This window comes from Anopheles ziemanni, chromosome 3 (genome assembly GCF_943734765.1).
Source record: "Anopheles ziemanni chromosome 3, idAnoZiCoDA_A2_x.2, whole genome shotgun sequence".
NCBI classification, from domain to species: Eukaryota; Metazoa; Arthropoda; class Insecta; order Diptera; family Culicidae; genus Anopheles; species Anopheles ziemanni.
In genome coordinates, this window is record NC_080706.1 from 95,440,891 (window position 1) to 95,461,797 (window position 20,907).

The window sequence follows — 20,907 nt, forward strand, 5'->3', positions numbered from 1 at the left end:
GAAGACCCCCCACGAGAGCTCACTTATCGGCAGCGACATAATAATTAATTGAACGTGTCACAAACAGTAACGTTATTATCAAACGTCGTTCGCCTTTCAATTTCCACTATGTGTTCGTTTTCCCACCAGCTTGCAGATGGGGGTGGGTGGAGGGTAAACCATTATTTTCCACAACCACTGCACGATCCCGCCCAACCCAAGCTCCAAGCGCATCAACTTATGATCCAAATGATTGAACGATTGGCATCCCTCCGGTCGTGCGGGCGGTGATATTATTTAATGTTCCACCCTGTTGCGCTCACTCTCCCCCCTTCCCTCTCCTCCCTGGAGCACTGGCCAGTCCTCAGTGCCATTTTAATCCACACTTTAATGTTCTCCCAATCGTTTCGCTACCGTCCGGCGAAAATATGTGACCGACAATAAATGTGGTAAAACAAATAATGGAGCTCTCGGGCGGCGGTTTTGGACGAGCACGGTTGCAAGTGGTATGCGTTTGTTTTTTTTCCACTCACCCGACTCGCATTTTCACTCGCATTGTTCCCCGTTTACGACGGCGATAAAATTGATGTAGTCGAAAAGTGATTTCTTTTGGGGCACCACAAAAAAAAAATGGAGGCGAGGTACAGTTTGAAAGAAACATATAAATTTCAATTTTCTACCATTCAACCCTCCTGTCCTGGAGCTGAATGTTGGAGCATGTACTTGCAAGCTTTGTTCGAAGTAGAATAATGTATTTTAAAGTGAATCACGTTGCTCAGAAAACTGTGTTCTGCATAAGGGTTGAAATAAAAAAAGGGAAAAAATAATTAACGCTCCAACGTTTTAAAGCATTCGAACGAACCCTTCCGGTGGAGGCTGCACCAAAGAGGCGACCGCCTTCATGGCGTAAAGCTGCTTCACGATTAGTGCTATTAGCATAATAAATTATCCCTGCAGCCCCAGCTTTTCCTAGCTCTACGTTGATACGGCGATGCACCAAAGCTGGCGTTGGTGAGCGACGAATTTTAATTAAAATCGCTTCGATTATGAATTATTAACAAATTTCGTAAATTACGTTTTCACGGGCAATCTTTCATATTTCCATAAAGCCGTTCGCTTTTCGTCTGTTCGTCGATAACAAGAAATGGTGCCGAAGACCATCGTCCTGGTGGTTGAGTAAGCATCTTTAAAACTTGCATGAAATCTGTTACGGTGAATCATTATCGCTAAAACGTACCCAAATCCGATTATTTATTTAATCGAGATGAAAATCTAAGATCACTAACACCTGTAAACGGGTTTCAAATAATTGCTGGATGATGATAGTACCCAAGTGTTTGAAACAACGAATATTTACAACCGAAATATCATGCTCAATAGGTTTGAAAGGATGAATCAATCAATGGAACAATTAGTGTTACCAAAAGCCAAAGGAGGACTCAACTTGTTAAACCTAAGTTTAAAACTAAAATCACTGCTAGTAAAAAGACACCTTAAAGAGTTGGAACACATTCCATATACCATGGCACTATTATCGAACGGGGGAAATCCACCCAACATAGCTGACATACCTTCAACCAATCCATGTATGATCATAATAAGAACTGAATTAGCATACCTTCCAAGAATGACTGTAGAACGGCCTTCAGCAAAAACCATTTAAAGTTCCATTCTGAATTCAATTGGCATGCTCCTATAGCAAAACAGTATAGCGCACTAAAGTGGAATAGAATTTGGAGAAACATCAAAGATAACAAGCTAAATTCTGAACAAAGATCCATCTTATACATTGTACTTAATGAAAAGCTCTACACACAGGAATTAAATATAAATGTGAGACTTGTGGTGAAATAGAAGACTTTTCTAATAAAATAGCGAAATGTAAAGCTGTTGAGAAGCAATGGCAGAACCTAGTAGAAATAATGACAGAATTCCAAATTAGGTTGCCTAAAATCAACCATATAATGAAACCAGAACTAAACAACGTGAAGAAAGCTAATAGGATAAAAATACTAGGACTATTTGCAAATTATATGAAGGTAATCTATAATACGGATGTGAATAGCAATATGAATAAAACAAAGCTACGACAAATGATATTGTAAAAATTAGAAATAAGCGATGTAAATACATATATGATGTTTTGTTTTGTTTGAAAAAAAATCAATCAATCAATAAAACTGTAAGGTATGATTTGTACCCGATGGTACTAATAATCATTCAACGTGCAAAGTATACAGCAAAACACAGACACACGAAAACAAATGCTAACAGTTAGTATTGTGTATGAAAAATCAATTCAGTATTAATTGCACACATTATATGGCCATTTCAATAAAACAAACCGTTCGAACAAAATAAAAACAACTGGATGAACATTTTACAATTATGTAAATCACAGCACACTTCAATCGACCGACAGTCCGACCGATCAAACACAAGTGCTTTTCGCAATTGATGTAATAATCATCCTCCCCTCTGCCAATTCCGCTCCGCTTGTTTATGAACATCGTTCGTTCAGCTGTGAGCGTGGAGTTCTAATCATTTCACGCTGATTTGTAAACTAGCAATCAAAATAAATCTATTACGCCACCGATTATTTGCAACCATCAATAACGCACACGAACGTTTTCCGTTTTTCCCAACCCCATACGGTTCTGGTTTCCCGAAGCAGTTGTAGTAATAGCAGTTGCTACCCCGGAACAATGTAATCATCGATCCCAAACCATTGTTTACGCACAGCTTTGCAATTAAGCCCAAAGACTCAAGCCTGGGCTTGTTGACTGGTAGAAGAGATTTTTGCCACACACAGTGTTGATGTAGGCTTTGGTAAACCATCGCTGCCTTTCATTCTAAAAGCTTCTCAACATGTGCACTATTTTGCCTATACGAATACAAACAACATCGAACCACCGGAAGCAAATGATTGCCAGGGAAAGGGGTGGGAAAAAAATATTAAACACCCACCGCTCGCGAGACTAGTTTTCCTATCCGCGTCATAAATTATGTGGTTTAAAACCACTGACAATTGTCCACTCCGGGCGTCCGGTGGCAACCCCGTTCCGATCCACAACCATTCCGCGAAAACAGTGGTAATTCATTTAAATAACTCACCTATTCGCCCGTAATGGACTATGTTAATCAGCTGTGGGTCATTTTAGTGAGTTTAATTATGGCAGCACTGAAAGCTTGTCCCACAACGCACACACCATGACCAAAAGCCCCGAGCAATCCGAGTGCTCCGAGTGCATTCGAATGGTGCTCATGCAAACAGTTATTTTATTTACAATTCTAACCCACTCCATGTCGTGGGCCATTATGAGCCCGTTGGTCCTTTACCCTCCCGCCAATCCAACAACGGACACGCTCCACTTCTGTCTACTTTCCACCTCATCTGCATCGGGTGACATGCTTTTCCGCGTTCGGTTCGCGCCTCGCTCGGGTCGGGAGGAGCGCATCGTTTTATGTATCGAGGATGGCACAACAAAAAAACCCCTCATACGCCGCATCAAGCACCTTTCGCACCGTCAAACACCACCACCAGCAGCGTGCATGTGCCTGTCCGCCGGACATCGTAGTCCCGCGGGCTGCATAAAGATGATAAAAGCGGGCGGAAAACTCCGACCGAATAGCCACCATAAACTATCGGGGCATTATTCGGGGTGGGATGAAACTGTCATTAAGGAAACACTTAAGGGTCCCGTTTTTGGAGGGATTTTGTTAAACTCGTTGGAAAAGTTCACACGCAGCCGATCCGTTGTTCCCTCATCCTACAGCGCGCTTAATGCCTATCGATGCTCGGAAAACGGAACAATTTAATTCGAAGCGTTCGAAGCTGTCTGTGTGAAAAGGTTTCATACAAATACCCACTCGAAAGAGAGGGTTCTATTTCACGAGGAACTACCGCCTAATCGTCTGCTAAAGCTTGGCGAGGTATGAGAGCAACCTAATGGAGGCGCCTAGTGCTTCTTAGATTGTACGCTCTTCACCACGCAATTATTTGTAAGCCCCGTTTGTGACCCATTGTAGCGGTCGTCTGTCTCTTCCTTCGCTATTCTATACCTCACTCTGTCTTCAGCGACACGTAACGACACGCCTGGTAAGGGATGGTCTGGTGCTAAACATGGGCCGATGCTGACCGCAACCAGGAATCGATACCACCGCCGAGACAAAACCGTCCGTACACAGCTGCGTCCTCCATTGGGGGACGGTGCCACTAGAAAAAGGGGGCCATGGGGGGGGGCAAAAGTCAAACGTTTCCAACACTGACAGCGGCACTCCGATGTTGTGGCTTGAAGCTCGACGGACACGGGACCGGGTGGCGAAGGGGAGGGGGTGTCAATTAAAATTTATTCCCACATCGCACAGCTGCTGTTACGAATTCATGTTATTATACCAATTAACCTGTCATTCTGACCACTAAACATCGCACTATTTGTAGGGCCATCCCCCCGGCGCTCGCCTCCTGTAACCATCGCAACCGATGAGCTGGACACTTGCCGGTTAGATAGTTCCGATCCGCGCCACAAAACGTTACGTCACAAGAGACGACCATCTGGTTGGAGCACATTTCAACGTTGACTCTTTGATAGTGCGATTGAATCCCGGGCAATCGTGACCACGCTGACCTTCGCCTGCTCCAATGGAACGTGGATTAGGCTGCAAACTGCTCCGGCTGACAGTACTTCCTCATCAAAACCGCATCAAACGCACGAGCACGGGTTTAGAGTCTGGCAGGAAAAAGCGGGTCTAAGTGGGTAGTATTTAACCCAGCCCCGGGTTGGCAGTCCTTTCATGAACTAATCTTGCTAATTTAATCGCATTTGAGTGCCCATTCCTGGGCTCTCATTAGCCTGCACTCCATCTCGAACTCGAACCGGGGCGCACTTGCAGCACATTAACTTCACCTTCGCCATCCGCAGTCCCAGTTCGTCCAACTTCCAACGACTATCGGTGACAGTTTTCACTACTACCTCCTGCTGTCTCTTGTGCAACTTTCCATCCACTATTCCCAAGCCAAAATGTCTCTCTTTCTCTCTAGTACTCCTTTCTTGTGGATATCATTTCCTGGGGAAACTTGGAGTAAAGAAGTTTAAACTATCATCCCCATAAAGCTGTCTCGAACACGATCATCGTTCAACAAAGAAAAGGCCACAGACTCCACCCCCTCCCTCGTCGGTCATAACTTTCTTATCGAAAGCTGCTGCTCCTCCGTCCCCCCAAACACTCCACCAACTAATATTCATTCGTTGCAAAATGCATCCCTCGGAGATCGAGTGCTACCTCGATTCTGGGAAATGGTTGCACTAACGCCGGCAGGGGGCGCTACTAAATTGAAACAAAATGAAACATTTCCCTGCTACATCATTGCCGAATTCCTTGGATTGGGTAGGAAATCTGGACACAGGAAGCGAAGATCCATACGAACCGTAGCTTTCCTTTGATGCAGCTGAACCGAGAGCACAATCCGGGGCTGCACTGGACGGAACAGACCGCTTCCCCGAACCGGATGGCTCAATTTTCTAACCCTCTCTCCGTTCCAATCCACCGTGGGTATCATAAAAAGTTCCAACTTAGAAAAGGAACTTTTACTACACCACACCACCTTCCTCCCGGCCGTCTCGAACCCCTCATACGAAAATGTGTCAGTGTTTTATCACCGAAACTGCAGCAGAACATAAAACGGCTGAGCTAGACGATAGCGATTCTAAATCGAGTGTATATGAGCGCACACGAAAGTAATCCTCTCCGGGGAGGAACGACTTTCCGCTCAGGAACGACACTTCACACTGGCAGAAACTTTCGGTGTGTGTGCAGTTTCTTTAAAGTCCGCTTCAGTCCCATCGTCCCTCCCTGCTTTGCGGCACTAATTGAAGTTCACATTTCTCGATAAATAATTAAATAGCCTGAACTGAACCGAGGTCCCGTAGTACCCTTTGCCCCCCCGGGGGACCATCGGAGGAGTCATAAAATGAGTTCCACATTCCGTGCTAACCGATGTGGAAATAAATGTTACTGGATAAATTCTTCCCCGACCGCCATTGACGCTGGTCATTGGTTCCAGAGAGCAGTGGTTAGTAAATTGGTTCGGATTTCGGTATCAGTGCGATGCAGGCTTACTCCAATACCAGATCGAACGACCATTAACTCGTTGCTCGTTAAGTCAAGAAGTCGTTCACTGCAACTCCTCGCCATTTAAATTTCATAGTCGAGAGTTCGGAATATTTAAATCTTGCCTCAAAGTTAACATATACTGCTAACCATTTGTACTGTTTATTCTCTACCTAAAACAACATTCCAGTCCCAAATCTAACGATCAATCGCCGTCACTATCGTTCGCAGAACGTGTAACCCGTGGTGGAGGCGATCCAATCCAAATACGAAGTTACTCTTGCGTTGACGCTCGGAAAGTTGGACGCGCAGGCAACTCCGAACCCAACCACGCCAACATCGTACACCAGCTGATTGTTTGGATCGGTATAGTACAGCGGACCGCCGGAGTCATTCTGACAGGTGTCGTTTCCCGCCGCGAACGTGCATATCTGAGACGACTGGATCGTTCGCGAGAGCTTCGTCGAACACTCGCCTTGTGCAATGACCGTCAGCGATGTCTGCAGTAATTCCGACGAGGTTGGCGCACCGAAATCGATCGTTCCCCAACCGAGCGCACTCACGCGGGTTCCCGTGAACAGGCTCGAGCTGAGGCGGAACGGTAGACAAACGCGTCCGACACCCGGGTTGAAGACGATCTCGTTCGTGGTCCGCACAAGCGCGATGTCGTTGACTCGAGTGGTATCGTTGTAGCCTGGGTTCGAGATGAAGGTGGAAACAAGCAACACCTGAGAGTACGGCGTGTCAGTGGACGAAGCGATATTCTGATCGCCTACCAGAATTCCCGTCGTTGAAACCACTCTTCCCAGCAGGCAGTGAGCAGCAGTCAGCACAAACCGCTCAGTTACTGAAATGTTGCAGCAAAAGGGCGATCGTAAGCGATGGAATGTGCAACCATCTATCTAGCCATCTTACCAATAGTGGCTCCACAGAACAGCTTCTTTGAGACGCTATCTAACAAGGCCGCCATCATAGGGAACTCGTTAGCCTGGGTCGGTGTTCCTCCAACGATCGTACGCTGTAGGAGGTAAACAAACCAGATCCAGATCACCTTATCTCCAAGAAGATTCTAACCTTGATCGCCCCGCCGGACAAGAACCTACCGTTTTTCGGCGACCACAGTCACAAGGGATTTTTAAAGCAGTTATCTGACATTTGAAGCGACCTCCGCTGGTACTGGCGCTCCCGAGCAGGGCCACCACCAACTTATTGTACGACGTCTGCACGTTGAAGGTGGTCGTTCCGCAGCGCTGCTGTGCATCGGCCAATGTGGAATCACCACTCAGCGACACGGACAGCTTATCGTAGTAGCATCCGGTGCTTGCCGGGAGGTACATATCATAGCACTGCACATACAGATAGTGTCCGACGGGGGCATTCACCGTGTAGCGGCACTTCGTTCCCGGAGTATAGTAATTCGGAAATTTCGGCGACTCGATCGTACTCGTCTGACCACTGTTGTAGTTGTAAATGTAGTCGCACGTACCGTACTGCGCTGCTACGGTGCCCAACAACGCCAGCAACATTCCTCCCACACCAAACGTCCAACAAAAACTCATTTTGAAGATAACCCGAAATCTTCTCCTACAGACTTCCACGAATTGCTTTTCGGATCACAATCGATCTCGAAATGATCCGTACGGTGCATGGAGGAGTATTTGTAGGCCATACCAAATTCTACCCCCGCCCGTTCTCTTTCATAACCGAACGACCGTCCTCTTCGTCGTCTTCGATGGAAAATACAACTGATCAAACAGAAACCCCGTCGGCTAGTGGCGCTTTCCAATGTATCCAAACAACCTTCCAACCTACGTACTCTGCCACCTTCGCCCGGGGCACGCGAATAAATTATCTCAAAGAACCTTTTTGCAAATTGGAAACATCGCATTTTAGAACACATGCAGCGTGCCTCACCGCAAAACAACAACACCATCCGGATGCATGGCGTCGGCCAATTTGGCAACAGACGATCGAACTGTATCGCAGAGTATTTGAAGTATCGAAAGTGATCCATAGTCCCTCGCTTTATCACAACAAACGTAACTTAAGTAAGTCAATCGGTTCTACGTCTACGATACCGAAAACAAAAACATCTGTTCTGAAGTTGCCAAACATTCACAACACGTTCGTCTGTTATCATCTAACAACGCTACGTAGATCGATCAGACGTTCTGATAAGAGCTTTGTTTGATGAAGAAGATAATAATTCGTCTTGTTTCCGACACACACGCGTGGTGGAATCGTGGCTATATCTCTCGGTTTTGCGCACAGGATGGACCTCTGATGAAAGTTCAGTACGTGCTGCCATTTTAAGATGTGCGGATGTGGTGTTCTTATCGTCGGCCTCCTGCTGGTGGCGACCGTTCCTGCCCACGGCCAATTCACGGGCTGCGACCGCCAGAAAACCTTTACGACCGGTGAGGTGTACTACGTGGAATCTCCAAACTTTCCGAACTACTTCGCCAAAGGAACGAACTGCCGATGGCTGCTGACGGCGCCGGTCGGGAACACCTTCTACATCAACTGCTACGACATGTACCTGGCGTCGGTAGGGGATCGTTAATCCACCAATCGTTCCGTTTTGAAAGCAGGAGTTAAAGCTACGGTGGGTTTCTTGTTCACTTGCAGGCAACCGGATGCGTTGCCGATCGGTTGGAAATCTCACTGCAAAACGATCCCTCGCTGCTTCAAGCCACCAGGTACTGTGGTCAGAACACGTTTACCCTGCAGTCGACCGGTAATCAGGCGACATTTGCCTTGCGCACCACCACTACCTCCACCGGCGGCCGGTTCCGATGTCAAGTTGTGGCGCAAGCGAAGACATGTAGCTGCGGACGACGACGTACATCGAAGATCGTCAACGGTGTGCAGACGCTGGTCAACGAGTTCCCAATGATGGCGGGACTGGTCGACAGTGGCACTAAGAAAGTGTTCTGTGGTGCCACAATCAGTAAGTTGGCAGTAGACAAGTTCCCCAAGCGAGAGACTCTTAAAGTCAGACGCTACAACCTCTGTTTGATCTCCTAGTTTCAGAATTTCACGCTATATCGGCCGTACACTGCATGCTGACGAAGAGTATCTCCTCGGTGGGATTGCTGGTTGGAGACCACGATATCACTATAGGAACCGATACCCCCTACGCCAAGCTGCTACTAATCGCCTCCATCACCAACCACCCGTCGTTTACAGCCAACCCTTCCCGGAACGATATCTCGGTCATTCGCACAGCGACCCAGATCGTCTTCAATGCTGGCGTTGGACCTGCCTGCCTTCCGCTGCAGTTTACCACCAACAACTTTGCCGGCTGGACCGTCGAAGCGACCGGTTGGGGAACGGTGGATTTTAGCAGCCCACCGTCTAACGTCCTCAGGAAGGTGTCGCTCGGGGTGATCTCCCCTCAGAGCTGCGCCTCCCAGATGCCCAACATCATCGATTCACACATCTGTACCTACACGGCCGGCAAGGACACTTGTCAGAGTGACTCCGGTGGCCCGCTGTTCATGACCCAGGGTGGCGTCGTGTACCTGGTCGGCGTAGTTAACTATGGAGTCGCCTGTGCCACCAACAAGCCGTCCGTAAGCAGTCGTGTGACATCGCACATTAACTGGATCAAGAGTGTAACTCCAGGAGTTACCTACTGCACACCCTAAATGGGGTTGAAATTGAACAACTGGAAAGCAAACGCGCTAATAAAATCAATATCAATAAAATGAATAAATGAATTGTATTATTCATCCGAGCGCAAACCTACAAAATAAACAACTCGCGCATGCCCAATCGGCTCGTAAACTTCAGACGATCATGAACGTTCACTCTAATGAACAACAGGCTGGTTCGGGTTTTGCGCAAGGTGGTCGCCATCGAGGAGCGGACACCGGTCACTCTCACTGACCAGCACAACCACAACCACGCACCAAAACGTAAGATCACCGTCCATCACAAGGAAAACTCTTCTCTGGCAGTTCAGTCCATCGCGAGTTTTCACACGCCAAAGATCACCGGCGATCGTTGCGGCGTGGGTTTGCAATGTGAAAATATTTTTCCCTTTTTCCTCCATTTTCAAACGAAAAGTGTTTTTCTCCTGTTGGGGAAGGGTTTGTGTTTTGCTGTCGGAGAAAAGGGTTGCAAAATCCACCGACTGACAAAATGACCAAAGCCGTGAACGCCGGGTGGAAGCTGGATAGTGACGACAAAGGTAGGGTGGCGGTGCGCGGGTTGAGGAAAAAACTTCCCAATCGATTATTTCAATCGTTTTTTGGCGTTACACAATTTCATTTTCGCGTCGTCATATGGTCGGGCCTAAGTCGCGATTTCGCAATTTTCGCCATTTTCAACCGTACGCCGGGACCGGTTTCGGTTTTGCGTGCTTGTTGTATTTTTAAACCCGGTCGTCGAAAGAGGGGAGGAGAAAAAAAACACACACACACCAAGTAAAAAACAAACAACGAGGAGAAGTGAACGATAGTGACGGGTAGCGCCGAGAACGCCTTCGCGACCGTGAAAAGTAGGCCGAAAAATGTAGAACGAGTTAAACGTGAAATTGTCACTGTTTTGGGAAATCTACCACCGCTACGTTACAAGGTGTTACACTGCGCCGCGTTAGTGTGCATGAATCCGAACGAACTGTCGTTACGACACATGTAAACAAATCTTTAAATAAACCAGTAAACTATCGTTATGGAAAGGAAATCCAACAGCCTCACTCGAGTCGTTCGTCACATCTGGAAACCCGTAATGTGTTTGGGGAAATGAAAAACAGGAGAAAATTATGCCAGACTTTAATTCGCTTCAGTAACTACAATTATAAATTGCAATCAAGACGAAACATTGTGATGGAAATGTCAAATACAGTAATCAACAAGTCTGTTCTAAGATAGTTGAAAACAAATATTAGTATGTCTTTCTTATACTCTTGGTAGAGATTAGGGATTTATTAAATGACTAATACTTTTTCGTTTATTAATATGATGGTACTTCCTTCATTTTTCACAAACTGTCCATTTAGCTTTAGGCGTGTAAGCAAGTGATTTATTTAAGCGTACCACTGTATCTATCGAAATGTTTAAGTGCGTTGTGTGTTTTGTTTCAATTCCGACGGTTTTCGATGATTCTACCGAGTGATAAATTCAATTTAAACGTCACCAACTGCTTGCGCACGGAAGCGGGCAAATTAAATCAAAACTTTCCACCGGCACTCGCTCGCAATTCCGCCGGCCCCATTGGGAGCGCGTGTCGCTTGCGACCGCTGATGTCTCGCGGGAAAATTCGACTCCAATCCGGAAAAGGCATCCGTCACGCGAAAGCCGCCGATACGCTGTTGCTTCCCGGAAATCAAAGTGCGCGCGCTCCCGTGTTGTAACTTACGAAACCCCACACGGCCCCAGAAAACGATGCACCTCTCAAGGGAGCACGTTTTACCTTAATTGAAGGCATGGAAAACTTTTCCCCCCCACCGACCACCGGGCGCCTCCATCCGGGGGGAGAATGCTCGCTTTTTGCGCCAAAGTATCTAATGGCGTGATGCCACCTAAATTACCGTCCGACCACTAGAACACCAACACGGTGCGCCAGGAAAATCGCGCTCGGGGAAAATTCCCGTGTGTGCCATAAATATGGGACGTGTAGAAAATTATCCCCGCTGCAGTGCGCCGACTTCCGCCAATTTTGCGGCGGGATCCGAGGAGGGCTGATGGTGGCCCAATAAATCTTCCAGCTTCCACGACCACGGCCGAGGTCTCCTCCGCTGGTCTCTTAATCTGGTGGCCGGAAGTGAGCGTGTTAGGGCTTGGTTGTGCGCATTATGAGCGAATAATTGTGCATAATTGCTCGCCTCGGTTTGCATTCCCAAAAACCCGTGGCCAGCGGCACAAATTGGTGGCCCATTGTTCCTCCCGGGCCCATTACAAGTGTCCGTAGCGCTAATCCACGGTAACACTTTTATCCCTCTTTCGACGACCTGAGCTCGAGTGGAGTTAATTGAACTGAAGGAACGAACAAAAAATCTCTGCTAACGCTCCAGTTCCCTTTCGTACGAGCCTGCTGGATGGTTTTCCACGTGCAATAACTTCATTCCGCCATTGTCCTGAAGTGGGCAGAGATTAAGCAAGATAGGGGTCAGTCCATCCTTTGGCTAGGATCGTAAATACTCGCCACCACACGCCATTAAATCTCTCCCCATGCAACGCGAACGTCGATCGAACAGCCGACATCTTCATTCACAATCACACGAAACCTTGGCCATCGTTGGGTTGGTCGGAGCCTACTTCCCAACGAAACTTCCCACCCGGGTTGGTTTTTTGCTTTTTATGCCCACCAGAAAGCCACTCCTCCGACGAGCCCTTGCGGAACGTTCGACGTCGGGTGATGTTGGAGCATAAATTATGCACAACCGTCAGAATTATACCGCTATACAGCGAAGCGGTAGCGGCTCACACCGTACACATAGGTGGATTTTAAATAATTTAAGACGAGCCGGGTTTCTTCGGCCGCCGAAACAATGAGCACCGATGCAACACCGGAGATTTCGGAAAAATCCTACCTTACCCTCCCCCCAAAAGCTGGGTATTTTTACCCCTGTTCGAGTGCCCGCGAAGAGAAACGGCATAAGAAGCTCATTTAATAAGTTTCGTGCCCATAAATCTGAATGTTAACGAGGCACGAAATACAGCGGGCGGAAGGTACGGAATACACAATCTTTCCCCCTGTTCTCCGCCCCTCTTCCCGGCAAACGATTGTCATAATCTTTTCCGTCGTTTCAGGAAGGGGGATGTAAAAAACAGGTAGAAGCTACTTTCCAGCGCCGGAAAAGGGTGCCGCACCCGAAATCGTTATGAGTGTTTCACAAAAATTACCACTTTCAAAGCGCAGCCATACGACCTCATCTGCGCGAGTAGCGGCCACACTTTGGCAGTGGGAAACTTTCCCCAAACCAGGTAGTGGATTTCTTACCCTTCACTGCTTCCAACACACTGCAAGTGTACGTAAAATGAGGAAAAGATTGCTTTGCGATAAAAACAGACACACATTCGCAAGGGAAATGTCGCAGTATTTTGCATCACTTATAACCAGTTCTTCTCTTTACCGTTTGTTTTTTCGAGCAAAAAACTTGCAAACCAACTCATCTTCGGCTTCTTACTAGTGATGAGAATAGCAACTCTTTTTAAAGATTTGAATCAGAGTGAACAATCATCACGATGATTCGAATCTTTAAGTCACTCTTTTGTGTTTTAAAACGTGTAAAATGATTTATTAATCTTCGAGGAGATTTGAATCCGTAACGGGGATTCGAATCGCAAAAGAGTGAATGTATGAGTAAAAGAGTTGCTAGTTGCCATGGAGATTCGAATCCCAAGAGTTGCTAGTCACCATAGAGAGTCAAATCCCTTTTTGGACTCCGAATCTCAAACAGGGATCCCAAATTGTGTGTGTATTCATATATAGTCCGTATATTTAGTCCGAGTTTGGGATTCGAATCCCAATTTGTCATTAAAATCCCAATTTGGAATCTCTATGGCGACTAGCAACTCTTTTAATCACTCTTGGGTTCCGAATCTTCACTTGGGATTTGAATTTCTATGACTTCTAGCTACTCTTTTATGCACTCATTCACTCATTCACTCTTTTGGGATTCGAATCCCAGTTAAGGATTCAACTAAAAAAGGAGCAACAAAAACTATCCGTTAAGATTTAAATCAATCATTCATTAGTAAGATTCAACTCAATTAATCATTCTTACTCATTTCGCACATCACTACTTCTTACGTTATGGACACGCTTGAGTTTCTGAAATTATGGCGCATGCATGGACGAAGTGATTTAAATACAATTGAATCGTGCATGTTGAACACATCAATTGAACAACTCACCAGAAATGCAACCATCTTTCCCGTTTCAAAGAAAAGGTACCCGGACTTTCAAGCGGTCCCAGCCGTAAATGAAAACCCTTGCTTCGGGAGTTCTTCTCTTCTACACGCGCTGGGAAAAAGGTTGTTTGCTGCCGTAATTTACTTTGTATCCCAACGAAAGCCTCATAATTCCGTGCACGGGCATGAAATTACACACCGAATGCGATTCGGGGCCCATTGTTCGGGTCGTTTGTTCGTCCATTTGTTCGTTTGTTTCATTGCATTTGTGAGGCTGGAAGCTGGAGGAAAACTCCACTCCAAAACCCCACTCCGAGCCGTAAGCTCGACATGTTTCCGAGGGATTAAAAAACAACGTGGGCAAGATGGACAGAGTTACCTCGTTTTAAGAGAGAACAGTCCGCTGCGAGTTGTATGATAAGTTTCTGGAACGATAATACTTTCCTTGTAACTCGGAGTTGATTGAAAAGTTTTTTTTTGAAAAATGATTATTACATCAACCTTTTTTAAAGGTAAAGGAATCTCCTTCCACTTAAAAATGGAATTGTTCACTTGAGGTTTTAGTTCTTAACTCCATCCCAACCGAACGAAGATTCAATCTCGAGCCTGTTGTACAACGGTTTGCCACCGGACAATGAAGGTGTAAATATTTAATGCACACTCCTGGTCCTTCTACAGCGTGCTACATCGAGTTGGACGGCGAGGACGAGGGCGAGTGCGAGCCGAACGCAATCGGGTCTAATGAGAACGATTCCAAAGATGATGACCCCGACCAGGGCTGGCGGCAATGGAGCAATTTGCCGGATCATATCCTCGAGCGCATCTTTTCCCATCTGACCATCAAGGAGCGGTACTACGCGAGCCTGGTAAGACGGAGACCCGAGGGTGCTCAGTGGCACCTGGGCTTCGGGTATGATGGGTTTTTGTGGCGCGGGCCGACTCATCAGATTGATAAATGACCCGTTTCTCGTTTCCCCCCGCCCGGCAGACCTGCTTCGGATGGTATCGGGCGTTCTACCTGCCGCACGTGTGGTCCAACTTTCTGGTGGAGGACGCGACGCTCGGGCGGATGAAGTACAACTACTACTCCGGCTGGCAGCCCGTCCTCGACCACTCCCGGCTGCAGAGCTGCCTGCTGTCGGTGGGGCACCTCATCCGCGGGCTGGACTTCCGGCCGCAGGTCAGCTTCAACAACATGTTCCAGTTCATGTCGCTCATCTCGTGGGCGATGGAGCAGAACGCCCGGGCGAGCGGGTGTCCGCGCGAGTGGGTCGGCTGCGGGTCGCGCATCCGTTCGCTCAACTACATCTTCCCGTGCAACATGGCGCTCAGCGAGGACCCGGAGTCGGTGAAGCTGTTCGGCACCGGTGGGCAGCTGCTGGCCGCCCTCAAGCGGCTCATGTTCTGCCTGACGTCGTTGCGCTCCCTCTCGCTCGTCGATCTCATTCTCGAACGCTACGAGGCGAACCACCTGCTGGACGAGGTGCTCGAGTCGTGCTGTCTCGTGCTCCGGCGCCTCTGCCTCGTCAACGTCACCACCGTCCACTGCCCGATCATGCACATTGGTCTGTTTCTCAACCTGCAGGTGAGCGGTCCGAAACAACATTATCTCACTTTCCATATCGAACCTCGAACGTCCGGAAGCAATCGAAACCGATACGACGATGACGTCCTCCGAGCTCGGACGATCTATGATCCACCCCTCCAAACCAACGAATCGTCGTTTTTCATCCGACAGACAGAAAGGCGACCCACCTTGACTAATTCCATTACTTTATTATACCGTCGCTCTTCTTTTCGGTTCGGGAAAACCCTCCACACCACACCACAAACACCTTTCATCATCAATTTCACGCCCGTTTTAACAAGGATACAAGATTATGTTGGTTCCCGGTGCCGTCCAAGCTCGATTCCGAAACGCTCGATGCAACGTCGAAAGCACGTGTACGGCCTGTTGCCTACGCTCCAGGGGCCGCCAGCAACAACAAGGACAATAATTTGCATAACCGTTCAATTTGTAACATGACCGTTGAGCGTTCCGTTTCGTTCCCGAAGGCGGAATGGACTGCCCACTCGGTCCGGGTCCGGTCTGCCACTTATTATCGACACACACACACTCACAGACACCCTCTTGTACGTACGAGGAAATCATGAACCGGGCGCGAAGCGGAAGATATTTAATAACCGAAAGCGATTAATCACTCATGTCGTCGTCGTCGTCGTCAGTTCCGGAGTCGTCCTTCATCCCCTTTTCGCCCGTGTCCTTCCTTCCCCGTTGCAGGTGCTGATCGTCTCACCGCAGAACATCGACGACGACGTGCTGACGCTGCTGGCCGACTCGAAGGTGAAGCATCTGACGCTGCTCCAGAACCGCTACACGCCGCCCGCCCTCGCCATCAGCCCCTGCTCGGCCAAGGCCTGGCTCGTGGTGCGGCGCGATAATCCCAAGCTGCGGGTACACCTGCGGGTCGAGTCCACCACCAACGCGGTCATCCTGTTGCAGCCCGAGGCCCCGGTCGCCAGCATGATTTATCAAACGCCGAAAACTATGGTAACGAACCCGACGCTTTTGACTTTGTGTGTGTATGTGTGTGTGTGGAATTCGGGGAATGTCCATCATCCGTTTGCAATGTGATGCTCGGGATGGAAGGACAGTTATTCAGCACAAATGATTGGACAGAAACTAGTCACATGAGAAGTTAGTTGTTACTAGTGTGGAGAAAGGAGCGAAAGAGCTAGCAACCTCGCTCCGCTCCTCGAAAGGAGCGAAAACATCGCTCTTCATTTGTGAGCTAGTTCCAAAAAGTGTTGCACGACACTCTGACTCCTTTCGCTCCTTTCGCTCCTTTTCGACCCTTCGCTCCTTTGGCTCCTTTAGCTCCTTTCGCTCCCTTCGTTCCTTTAGCTCCTTTAGCTCCTTTCGCTCCTTTCGCTCATTTCGCTCGATGCGCTCTTTTTATCGCGCTCACCATAATATCGACCTCCGCTTTGTCCGTACTGTTCAGTGCCGGTTTTGCACTCCGTAATCGAATGTCTTGTTCTATTCTTTTGTATGGCCGTCCATGCCCCATCGTTATTGGTGTCGGGTCAATACTGTGCACTTGAATGGTTTGTTTTATTCTTTTACATTGTCATGAAGTACGCTACCAATGCTGTCACCGTTTTACAGTCATAGCTTTTCATAGATTTTGACTTTTCTCACCTAGTTACAATGGTGTTCTTTTCTACATGTTCATGGTGTAAACTCAGTATGGACCCCATTGGTACTCGTTTTAATTGTTATAACTGAGCGCATAGAAGCGGAAGGAGCGAAAGGAGCGAAAGGAGCGGAAGAGAGGGAGCGATAATGTCGTACAACACTTTTTGGAGCTATCTAGCTCGATCCGATCCTCTAGGTGAGCGAAATATGCTCGCTCCGCTCCTCAAAAAGAGCCAATTTGCACAACACTAGTTGTTACCTCAAAGCTTCCAAATGAATTTATACTTTTTGTCGATCAACCTCAATGCCTTGAAATTTCAAAAAAAAAGAACAAGCAAGTAAATTAAAACCAACCAAAGTCTCGTGCTCTCAACATCCAACACTCGGTGTACGGGTGTTCTTTACACACCACAACCAACCAACAAACAAGCACCGTTTTTAGCAATCAAAATCCTGTCGACTACAATGGCGGTAATTATAAACACCCGTCCCATCCCGATTCATTATATTGGAGTGTTTCGTAGCTTTTGCCCCGAAAGCAGCAGCCGCACACCTTGCAAGAGGCAAACCCATTTCGAAAGGAATGGGAGGGAGAAAAAAAGCACACAAGCACCACGTAAACTAGTTCCGGGACAAGCTTTGCGCAAACAACATGCGGTGGAGTGAGGTTTATGAAAGGGAGGAGGGAGGGACAGTGTTTTCCTGTAGCAAATAATAAATACCACCAGTCTGTCCAAATGGGGCGCACGGGGTGGTGCAAATGTAAACAACTATAACAAGCACCAACACAAGCATAACCGCACTCGACACACACACACACGCACACACAAGTGCACAAACGATTGTAATAAATTATTCCTTCCGCCGTCTAACCGCACTCGACGGCCATTGTTAGTGCTGCTTTCGAGCTTTAGAACGGGGCGAATATGCTACAAAACACCCCGCTGTCCCCTTTTCCATGAAAAAGAAAACCTGCCCCCCTCCCTCCCTCTTTTGATGCCTTTGCTGATCCCCGAAAAAACACGGCACGAGTGTGTGAGAGAGTGTTAATTAAGTTTGGTGATAGTTAGTTGATTATTCTTATCCATATGCAAAGCGGACAATACAAGTGGACGTAGAGTTGGTCGGGCGAAATTGCATTCAAGGGAAAATGAGGGGGGTTCTGTAATACGGTGGAAAGCGGAAAACGAGGGAAACGATACGTTTGTAGCCGGGGTACAAAAGCTCGCGCGAGCGAAAATCGGAGCTAGTTGAGGTATCGTTAGCGACGCTATTCAAAGCTCTCTAATCTCTTGCAGATTACTTCGGACCAGCTGGTGGCGGCCGTCGATGCCTACAAGTACACGCTGACCGTTTACGGACATGAGCAGTTGCCGGTGGGTGTGCCTGAGTCGTCGTCGTCGTTGAGAGGCGAGTACCAGGAACGGCCTGACAGCTTGCTCGTCCTGTTGGCACGCTCCTGCCCGGGGCTGAACGCGCTGGTGAGTTTAATCCATCGACCTCCAACGGTTTCTCTCGAATTCACCCTTCAACTTATCCCCTTGCAGATGATCCGGGAATGCATCTCGGCGTCAACCGTGCTGCTGATGGCCAAGTCATCGCCCAACCTGCGTCATCTTTACGTCAACCGCAGCCAGGTGAAGACGGGCTGCGATTGGCCTCGGAGCCCCGAATGGACGGACGAGTTCTACCAGTGGCTGCAGACGGCCTCCCGCACGCTCGAGGCCACCGAACGGGAGGTGGCCCGCATTCTCGATCTACCCTCGTGGCACATGCTGTCGGAGGAACACTTTCAAATGACTTCCCTCACCCGGCACGTCGCCTTCTGATGCGCCTTCGTCAAAACGCTGATAAGCTTTCGGAGTAACCGCATGCAATGCCGGAAATGGATTGCACGCAGCCCTCGCCAAAGGGGACGGAGGAGAATCCCGATCCCGAAACCCCATCGAACAACGTACAACGTGTAATAGTATCTGCACCAGGCGGACCATACCGACTCTTGTCAAGTTTTTAATTAAGCAAAAATAATTGAACCATTTTTCTTCCTCCTGTTCGCGACAACGTTCCCTCGGGAAAGGGGTTGTCAAGGGGAGGAGGGGGGAGAGCATTATATCATCAGCATGAAATTATGATGCCGGAAAAGTCCCTCCCCCCCCCCCCCCACCCCGCGGACAAAAATCGGACACCCTTTGTAAACCGGCGCTAGGGTTTTCGGTCAAGCATAAGTCACCCATCGAGCGGGAAAATGGCGCTGGGAAATCTGGGACCCGATCGATGGCCAGCCAAACTTTTTCATTTCATTATTCATAAACACTGGGTGCAAGCGAGTCCCCAATGACAGGGTGTTGGGGGTTGAACGATGCAATACAAACGCCTTTGCACCCTTTGGGTTTCAGTTTAGATATTCAAACAAGGCACCTGGCGGGCGATGAAAAATTCAACCAGACAAACTTTCCCCACCAAACTCCCACCGGACAATACGGATTCGTTAGAAAACACAACGGACAGGGGGTGGGGGGGAAGAAAAACAAGAAAGTCCACCATTTGTCCCACCCTGGGGACGCTCTGACTGACTGGACACTCGCACAGTTTAGCTCGGGACGGGAAATGGGAAGGAAAACTAGGTCGCAAACACTTCCCGAAAAGCTTTTCACAAATGTACAGAAGCACAAATTTTCTTGCCCGCCGGCTCCACAATCAATCCGGCGAAAGTTTCATTCTGCGTGCCTGAACGAAGGATATGAAGCAGGAGAACCAGCTGGGGTGGGGGTGGCAACTAATTGCCAACTATTCAATACAGCTTTACCCCCACAAGCAATGTCAAAGTGCAAACAAACAGAGAGAGAAAAAAAACATCGGTGTTTGTTTGTTGAGTTGAGACTTTTCCGAGCGTGAAGTTCACAGTTTAGAAGCGACGGAACTGGACGTCAGCCCTTGCCCTCGATTTGATGCGAACAGAAACAAGGGAGAGAAACTAGCTTGTTCGCTTTAACTTTACCAGCCCTTTGTAGCAAGTGTTGAACCGTAAACATGTTCACCTTTACCTTGTCAGGTGTTTTGTTTAACTTCGATACATTTATGTCTTTCCGATGAAAGTTGTTGATTGTTCAGATTTTCTCGACTTATGGCGTGTCGATTACAATTTAAGTAAAACCCTACAACTTTTATTATCTCTTGTTTATCTCATTGTAAATACCATAATGTAGCTTGTGGAAAAGTTAAACCACGAAAGATGTATATTTATTACTTATACTTTGTTGCTGTTATCTTTTTTTAGCATCTCTCTAGGTTTGTAATCATTTATATTGAAGCAAATATTTTAAATATGTACAATATAGAAGCTCTTCAAAGCTGTTCATTTGTTTGTCTCATTAAAGCGGTAGAATGTCATAATGGAAAGAAACCACGCGTAGAGAATAAAAATCGTCCACTTCGAACAGTGCGAATGGGCCAAAGTATCCGAAAGCCAAAAATGGCGACGCCGTTGCTCAATGTGTAAGGCACTCATCAAATTTTCACGCACGAATACACGTCAGACAATTTTACTTTCTTTATGATCCACTTCCACGCTTTCCGCACGCTCGCCGTGTTTGTGACAACTTTTCGACAATTTCTGCCACGCAGCGCAAAAAGGGAAGTTAAACTTTTCTTTTCCTTTTTTGGCCTTGATTTCTTGACTCCCACTTGTTAAGGGAAATTCGGTCCCACGCTCTATTTCCCCCGGCGCGAGAGATGGCAAGTGGAGATACAAAAAAA

The 20,907-nt window shown here is 47.7% G+C and overlaps 3 protein-coding genes across 3 annotated transcripts; 2 read left to right on the forward strand and 1 right to left on the reverse strand.

The window, feature by feature from the left end:
• Window positions 1–6,308: 6,308 nt before the first annotated feature.
• Window positions 6,309–7,616, reverse strand: LOC131287199 (venom serine protease-like). Its single transcript, XM_058316229.1, has 3 exons — window positions 7,194–7,616; window positions 7,006–7,108; window positions 6,309–6,937 (listed from the first exon to the last, which is right to left on the reverse strand). Exons 1-3 carry the CDS (start codon window positions 7,614–7,616, stop codon window positions 6,309–6,311), a joined length of 1,155 nt encoding a protein of 384 aa, XP_058172212.1.
• Window positions 7,617–8,404: 788 nt separating this feature from the next.
• On the forward strand, window positions 8,405–9,740 carry LOC131285929 (venom serine protease-like). The gene is made up of 3 exons (XM_058314781.1): window positions 8,405–8,638; window positions 8,719–9,040; window positions 9,118–9,740. The coding sequence occupies exons 1-3, from the start codon at window positions 8,405–8,407 to the stop codon at window positions 9,738–9,740; spliced, it is 1,179 nt and encodes a 392-aa protein (XP_058170764.1).
• A 496-nt stretch (window positions 9,741–10,236) lies between these two features.
• On the forward strand, window positions 10,237–18,980 carry LOC131286863 (uncharacterized). The gene is made up of 6 exons (XM_058315869.1): window positions 10,237–10,285; window positions 14,631–14,818; window positions 14,941–15,537; window positions 16,234–16,503; window positions 18,450–18,632; window positions 18,699–18,980. Exons 1-6 carry the CDS (start codon window positions 10,237–10,239, stop codon window positions 18,978–18,980), a joined length of 1,569 nt encoding a protein of 522 aa, XP_058171852.1.
• The last annotated feature ends 1,927 nt before the right edge of the window (window positions 18,981–20,907 follow it).